This window comes from Phaseolus vulgaris, chromosome 1, assembly GCF_051622355.1.
Source record: "Phaseolus vulgaris cultivar YP4 chromosome 1, ASM5162235v1, whole genome shotgun sequence".
In the NCBI taxonomy this organism is placed as follows: Eukaryota; Viridiplantae; Streptophyta; class Magnoliopsida; order Fabales; family Fabaceae; genus Phaseolus; species Phaseolus vulgaris.
This window is the reverse complement of record NC_143498.1, coordinates 51,263,331-51,271,592: the sequence shown is the minus strand read 5'-3', so window position 1 is coordinate 51,271,592 and position 8,262 is coordinate 51,263,331. Positions and strand designations below refer to the sequence as shown.

At 33.4% G+C, this 8,262-nt stretch overlaps 2 protein-coding genes across 3 annotated transcripts; one reads left to right on the top strand and one right to left on the bottom strand.

Annotated features, from left to right (window-relative positions):
* Positions 1 to 3,068: 3,068 nt before the first annotated feature.
* On the top strand, positions 3,069 to 5,537 carry ROC4 (rotamase CYP 4). The gene is made up of 7 exons (XM_068617773.2): positions 3,069 to 3,234; positions 3,466 to 3,657; positions 4,098 to 4,239; positions 4,350 to 4,438; positions 4,580 to 4,634; positions 4,792 to 4,877; positions 5,199 to 5,537. The coding sequence occupies exons 1-7, from the start codon at positions 3,175 to 3,177 to the stop codon at positions 5,352 to 5,354; spliced, it is 780 nt and encodes a 259-aa protein (XP_068473874.1). The 5' UTR covers positions 3,069 to 3,174; the 3' UTR covers positions 5,355 to 5,537.
* On the bottom strand, positions 5,507 to 8,262 carry LOC137814852 (Haloacid dehalogenase-like hydrolase (HAD) superfamily protein). Of its 2 annotated transcripts, XM_068617772.2 has the most exons (9): positions 8,127 to 8,262; positions 7,864 to 7,952; positions 7,425 to 7,493; positions 6,897 to 6,962; positions 6,709 to 6,806; positions 6,513 to 6,638; positions 6,150 to 6,434; positions 5,935 to 6,000; positions 5,507 to 5,829 (listed from the first exon to the last, which is right to left on the bottom strand). In XM_068617772.2, exons 3-9 carry the CDS (start codon positions 7,474 to 7,476, stop codon positions 5,680 to 5,682), a joined length of 843 nt encoding a protein of 280 aa, XP_068473873.1. In that variant the 5' UTR covers positions 7,477 to 7,493; positions 7,864 to 7,952; positions 8,127 to 8,262; the 3' UTR covers positions 5,507 to 5,679. The 2 variants fall into 2 exon arrangements, with proteins under 2 accessions (XP_068473873.1, XP_068473872.1); XM_068617771.2 differs by having other exon boundaries at positions 6,150 to 6,638.

Genomic DNA, 8,262 nt, shown 5'->3' with positions numbered 1-8,262 from the left:
TGTAGGACCTTGATTTTTTATTGATACGACTTTTAAGTTTACAATAAATATTTTTCCGAGAAACGTGTGTTAGTTATTTTAAAGTCTCAACGAATACATTAAAGCTGTTGGATGAACAATGTACGTCACTGATCAAACCAGGTTTCAAGTTTCATTTATTTGTTTTATGCGAGACATGACATGTAATGGATGCTCTGTTACGTGTGAGGAAGACGTTTTTAATACACCCAACAAACCCTTTATTCTCATTCACTTTATTAAAAACCATTAAAATACAAAAAAAAAGATATTGGGAATATCAACTGTGTAAGCGTTAATTGGTTGTTGAATAATTTGTAGAAAATGTTAATTTAATAATTGAAAAATGAAATTGAAACGTCACGAGTTATAATTATAATTTGATTAATATAAATTTAAAATTATTGCATTTAAATAAAAGTTATTTTTTTTAATTGTAATCTATATAATTGTTCATATATCGTTACTTGTAATTTTTTTACCCTCGACTTTCTTAAAAGGTATTTTCCCTAATACATTAGTCTTTTATTAGGCTTAATCCAAATAATTAGTTAAGTATGATGATAACTAATTCCTATCACCAGTCACGGCATTAACCATGTAAAAGAAGGGTGTGATCCTAGGTTAGACACATTTTTTTGGAAGGAGTGAGGTTGGATCTTTCTGCAACTTCATACATTCTTACATCAACACATATTAAATAAAATATTTTTTTTTCTTCAATAAAAAAATAAATTAAGCTTTAAAATCTCACACACCTTTTTCACTTTCTTTCTTCTACTACTTTATATCATCACAGTATCTACAAGAACCTCCACTGTTTTTTTATTAGTTATTTTGTTTTTCAAAAATATTATGAATTATATAATTTAAAAGATATTTTTTTTTCTTGTTAGGGAGATGAAATCTAGAGAACTATTGAGCAGTTTCGTTTTTTCTTTCTATCAGGCGGTTGACCTATACTTCAGTTTACTCCTTCAGTCTTCCTACTACTTCTTTGGGTCTCGGTTGCTTGATCACTTGATCTCTTGAGAAATGTCGAATGAAGGTATTTGCAAAAGACACTCTGATGCTCAAGTTAGCAAGGGGTGTTCGACACTCATGTGTCAAAGTACAATAATTAATGACGTACCTACTTCTTGGAATGTGCGTTATTTATATTATTTTAATGAGCTTACCTTGTTGGGCTGAATTATTGATGTGGATTGTACTTTGATGTGTATTACCTAATTCTTAATGATGGTTTAGTTTTACTGATCCTTGATTTGAGCATTACTGGACCGAAGGTATCGATCGACTTGCACGAACGTGTATCATTCAGTCGGCCCGACTGTGGAAGCCGAACTTGGTATTGACCTTTTGGTCCATACCAGTACACTTTCAAATTTAGAAATATTATCCAAATTTATAAAATTCAAAATCTTATATTAAATCTAAAAATAGTTTTTGAATTATGTAATCCAAAATATATTTTTAGAAAAATTATTCTGAATTTCAAGATTTTAGATTAGATTATTTAATCCAAAATATAAACTATGCCACATCATAAATTTTATATATTTTAATTTTTTTACATAAATATATTTTTGAAATAATTTTTTTTTATAGAAGTTACACAGAAAGAAGCGGCGAAGGAGTTATTTCTTTTGGAGCTGTAAAAAAACATTGTTTGCATTCAAAGCCTGGCCCATTTTATGGGCTGAAATTCCCACTTTTGGGTGAAAGCCCAAAAATGAAACTATCTTAGAATGGACCACTAAAAGAAGAGGGCAGTTTCTTCATGCACCCCACATTTTTTTTCTTGCACCCCGACAATGTTATGCAAAGACTAAAATTTCTTTATTATTTTTTAAAAATCCTAAAATGCACTTAAAAATGTATTTATTATTTTGCATTCTGGAGTACGGAATCCGGAAAATTTTCAGATTTGCATTTTTGGTAAAATTTCAGATGCACCAATCCGTAATTCAAAATATGCATTTCACATTTAAAAATCCATCGTTAAAAAAAAAGTATTCCGGATCTACCAATCTGTAACAAAAGTATGCATTTCAGATTCAAAAATCCATAATTAAAAAAAAAACATTCCAGATACACCAATCCGTAACAGAATTAGGCTTCCAGATTCAACAATTCAGAAAACAATAATATATGCAAAATTTGCTTTCAGAACACCTCTTCATCCAGACAAAAAAAATGATTCAGTTTCAGATTGATGAATCCGTTACACACTCCCAGATTTCAATTTCCGGTAATTACAGTGCCTTTTTCAAATAAAACCAGTTTTGAGATTTAGAAAATTGTGGGATACAGGAAAAAAAAACTTAGGGGACAATGAAGAAGAAGCCGAAGAAAAATCAGCAACAACTTTGTGAAAAAGAGAACAAACATTACGCATTTCTCTCTTCTCCATTAATCAACCTTACATTTTAAATTCACAGATGGTGACTGAGAAATCAATGTGAGTCAAGTTCCTGGTAGGACCAGCACTACCAATCAAAACAATACTTATACTTTCTATTCATCTCATATCTTATATAATTAATAAAAATCAAAGTGTCATAATTGTATAGATAACTAGCAACATTTTTGTGTGTAAAATACTATATAATAATACTGAAATTCTTATATAGTCAGAAAAATATTCTAACCTAACACGATTGACCATTAATCATAAACACCAAAACCTCCTTCATTTTATCGTCCCATTTCATTAAACAAAAATAAAAATAAAAATTAATGTTATACTCTTATTTCTAGTAATCCCTTAATATCTTTAGATTTGTTCACTAAAATAATCTGAAGACAGCTTGCCTATTATTTGTTTTATTAGAGTTTTCCCCCTATTTTTATTTGATATTAAAATGCAAAACATATTAAATTAAATAAGTGCATCTATATATATATATATATATATATATATATATATATATATATATATATATGTAAACCATTAAATAAATAAAAGATAATTAATGTAATTGACAAAAGGTTATTTTTTAAAATAAAAAATACATTAAAATTTAAAACTATAAGTACTATGTGTTTTTTCTTTTACATATAAAAAGTGCACATAGTTGTAACCCTTTTATCTCTTTGGGTCTGGTTCTCCAATATCAACACCGCACAGCACAACAAGGGAAGGTTCTAGTGAGTATGGCGTCTTCATTATCAGCTCAATTTGTTCATTGTCAGAACTCACTTCCTCGTCTTCAGGTTTCTGCTTTCTTTCTCTTTCTCTTCATCCTCCAATACTTACAATTATTAAGAAGGCATTACTGTTAAGTGCACTGTTTTGACTTTCCCTTTTGGAACCACCCAAATCGCTTTTATTCGATATAATGTATGAAAGACTTGATTTTTCACACCTTTTTCCATTAGGAGTTTCGGATTGCAAAGGTGGTGTCAACTGATAATAATGATAGAAGTTTGCCACCATTTTTTCAGGGTAATTGTAGCCGAGATGTGTCTAAGATTCAAAGGCCACGTGTGGTCTGTTGCGGTACAGGGTCACAGCTTGGTTACGGTAAAACGTTGGCATCTAGGTCACACTATGCCATGAGGTTTCCTGTGAGGCAACAATCTGAAGCAAAGTCAATTAGATATAGGAGTATGACATGTGTCAACGCCACAGACAATGTAAGTTTCTCATCTGAAATTTATGGTTTGTGAAATAGTTACTAGTATTATTACAAGACAGTGGAGAAGCTAAAGGATAAGACCTTCAGGATCTCTAAGTTTTACTCTTTGTTCCACTGGGCATCATTACAGGAGTTGAGAAGAACATCATTTTCACACTTATACAATTTTTTTAAAATAAGAAACCAAGTGAAAACAAAACAAGGTGGTATTTTTTGTAATTATCAAAAGTAGAAAATAGAAGGAGAAAATATTTTCTTAAAATTTAGACCACTTGTTGATGAAGAATTATTCAGTATTTGGATTTGTGATTGCTAATATTTACGACGCCATGTTTGGAATCATATTCAATGGTTTAATGTGAAAAAGTCTTGTCAAGGCTCAATAATCTCTTCTGCTGTGATTAACATGATTTTTTTACATGGTTTTGTTACCTTTAGGCTTTAGAGCTTCAAGCCAAGGTGACAACCAAGTGTTTCTTTGACGTAGAAGCTGGGGGTGAGGCTTTGGGCAGGATTGTTTTGGGCCTATTTGGAGAGGATGTTCCCAAAACAGCTGAAAATTTCCGTGCTTTGTGCACAGGCAAGCAATTAAGTTTTTCTGCAACATTTTTCTTGTTGCCGTTGGATTTACTCTGAAATGGATTGTGGAACATTGAATTTTATATACCAAGCTGAATAATTTTTTAACAGGTGAGAAAGGGTATGGTTACAAAGGAAGCTCCTTCCATCGTATAATCAAAGATTTCATGATTCAAGGAGGAGACTTTACGGAAGGAAATGTGAGCTCTATTATATTTATTTGTATGCCTGCATATATGTAGTGATGAGAGCATTTCCTTTCACACTGACATGCCATGTATATGCATCAATGAGGCTACTGAAGTTTATTCTAGCTCAGAATTTGCTTTAATTGGCTGCAGGGAACTGGTGGAATTAGTATCTACGGTCCTAGTTTTAAAGATGAGAGTTTTTCCTGTATGTCTCTCTTTTTCTGGCTATATAGTAATATTTAATAATAAATTTTTAATAGTGATTGCCTGATTGGTCTTCCAAATTCAGTTTAAGCTACTTTTCCAATTTAAAATAGTTTAATCAATCTTCTTACGTTTCTAGTTTCAATGCTTTCTTACAGTGAAGCATACTGGTCCTGGAATTCTAAGCATGGCAAATGCTGGTCCTAATACCAATGGTAGTCAATTTTTCATTTGCACTGTAAAGGTGAGAAACAATTACTGCCCTTCCTGATTTTTATAAGTTACTAATAGATAAACCTCAATGAAAGTAAGCTCAAAATTCTAATCAAGCCTAACCTCAATATCCACTGACTGGTTATTTATTGTAAAACCCTCACTCACTAGTCACCAGGGAATGTATTTATCAAGTCTGTTTCCAGATCTAAGATGTTTTCTTCACAGATTTGGACCATTTTGCTGTGGATGTTATTTATCATATTCAGTGCTCAATTATTTAACTAAAATATATGAATCTTTAAATTTTTTACTTCTGTAAAATATGAAGTGTCTTGATTTTTTTATGCAGACTCCATGGCTAGACAATCGTCACGTTGTTTTTGGACATGTCATTGATGGAATGGATGTTGTGAGAACACTTGAATCCCAGGAAACGAGTAGGTTAGATGTCCCTCGGAAGCCTTGCAGAATTGTTAATTGCGGAGAACTTCCTATAGATGGTTGATCCTTACCCGGAAGTACATTACTTTTCTTTTGATTTTCAGTTCATTTTCCAATGTTCCGATTGCCCCTTACTAGTCATGTTAATGGGTTTGGATTGTCATTAGTCGGTGCCTAATTACCCATATTTTGTATGACAAAGACTCGTGCTTAATCTTTAGAACAATAATATTCTCTTTTTCATTTCTTTATGCTTTGTTATTTGCGTTTACATGCTCCCAACAACATGATTTACATTTTTAAGCATCACTGTTTGTGGGGAGCCAACTGCTATGCATCATGGTTGGGAGATTGCTCGGTTGTAAAAATTTGCTTGTTCAAAGGAAAATCTATGCAAGGACCATGGTTTCAACTGCTTGAGATTGGATAATTTGCTGTTGGTCTCCCTCAACCTCCCATATCTCGGGTAACGCTTCTTTGATGTTATGAATGCTGTTCAGTGCATGGTCAGCTCCCGGCACCAAATCTGAGCGTCCCACCTGCCGCCAAGATGTTAACTTGAGTTAGATGTGTACATAAATCATATAGCTATTCAATTTCTAAAATTTCCCGAGAGGATTCATGAATAGTAAATTATAGCTTACAATAACCGTGTTAAGTCCAGCAGCTTTCCCACTTGCAATGTTTCTAGCACTGTCATCAAAGAACAACTGCATAGGGTGGAAGAGGGAACAAAGACGGTATAGTAAGTTGATTCCAAGACTAGACGGCCAAAATATATAAATAAACACACAGGCATAATTTCCATGCACGCCCATTTCTACATTATATGCAACAAAACACATGTAATTGATTGTACCGTTTTCCTTGGATCTACATTAGCAATGTGAATGGCGGCTTCAATGGCTTCAACAGAGGGTTTGCAGAGGATTTGTGTCTTGGAGTTGAAACATTCACTCTCTACCTGGTTACAGTATTCTTTGTTCAACGAGTTACTCCATGCTAGCACGCGATTATCAGTTGTTACATTTGCGTGATTAGGGGGATTAAGCGTTTCAAAGCATATGATACTGTCAAAACATTCTACCAAGCCCAATCTGTTGAGCACTTGGTGTGCATGTGCTTCATCTGCATTAGTGAATACCTGAGATGGCCATTTTATAGTCTTAGAATTATATGGAATGCTCTCCGCTGAACAAACTAACATAAAATATTTACATACAATTTTACGCTGAGGCATGGAAAGCAGAAGGTTCCTTAACACTGGATCTGGCTTCAGGTTCCCGTATGGTAGTCTTCCATGCACGTAGGCATGAAATTCATCATCATCAAACTCATAACCAAAAGCCTGAAATTGGTATTCTCGTAAGGGAAGAACGATGAAGAGGAAATCGTGAAAAATGGCGATATTTCTCTACCTTTAGTCCTGCCATAGTTGTCCCATATTCCTTGTAGAAGTCCAGGCAAATCTTTGGTACTTTACTTTCGTCCATATGCAAGTGTTTTAACATGTACTCTGTAAACAAGATTAGTTTAACCAAAGGACATGTTTTGCATATTATCTTAACACTAGAGATATTGTAGTTTTCATGGTTAGTGTTTGTACCTTCTATGTTCTTCCGACATGCCAAATTGAGACCTGAGCTCAATGGATAGAGAGTATCGTCCATATCTGTGGAAAAAGGTGGAGCCATAAATAAATAACAGTCCCCGTTTTCCTAAAAAATTCTAACAGAACACGTTTCCAATGGCTCAGTTCAGTTGAATGGGGAAGACATGAGAAAAAAAGAAGGAAATAATAGCTTCATTGTCTCTCCAAAACTCCTCTTTTTTAAGTTGTTATTTCCAATTTATGTAGGAGAAAAAAAATTGTTACTATCCGTTGTAATTAATTTTCCCTTCTCTCTTTTTCTCTCAAAATCAAATAAAATTCATCCAAAACTTGAATTATCATTCTACACTTTGTAGTCCCTACTCCTGTTTGATTATATCATTGCCATCATAATGTTTGCAGAGCTTACAAAACTTGCGCAGAAAAATAGAAAATTCACGCGCAGTTTCGTAACTCTTGAACCAAAAGTGTAGAACTTGGGAAACATGTAAGAGTGCACTGATAGAGTGGCATCATTCATACCGAAAAGCAAGCAATCATACTTGATTCCAGCAATCCCGCAAGAAGTATCCATCTTACACAAATTCTAATCTGCATCAACATGCAACATGTTTGTTAATTCCAATGTTCACAAAAACCCTGTTCAGTAAACCATAATATGTGTGGAAATCCATTGAGAAGTAAGAAATTAAGTATGGGATGCAGAAGCTGTGACTGTCAACATCTCAGTAAACATGAAAAACCATATATGGGACATGGATCCAAACACGTTAATATCATCATATTTGCCTTTTGCCATTTAAATTTGAAATGCAAGTATCATCACTTTCGGTAACTTAATGGTTTCAGTTTGAGCGAGATCACAAAGGTAAATGAAACAGAAATACTACTATATTACAAAACAAACAAGTTTCAGAGCAAGGTTAACAAAGGTGTTAGTGTATATGTGTTGAAGACTTACTTGGTGAACCAATGAAGAAGATGAAGAGAGTATAGAGGTATGTATGAACCAAACTTCCAAATTCTAGCTCAGTATATATAAGGTTCCACCTAGTATAAAAACAAGGAGCTCAGTGAGTTATTTAATGTGGTGTGATACTGATACATCAAACATGAATCATCAATGTGAACAGCATAAAGTCACTAATGGAAAAATAATTATGAAGGCTACGCAATGGATGATGAAGGACAATATACTAATTAGAGAAGAGAAAAAGAAAGTACAATAATTCGCAAAGAAACGAAACAACACTTGTGGTGTGGTGTGTTTGAGTGTAGCAGGAGGAATTAAGTAGTAGCAGAATCACGTGAATGTATTTATATGAGAGTGTGCGTGCATGAATTTGTAGAATGTGCGAGG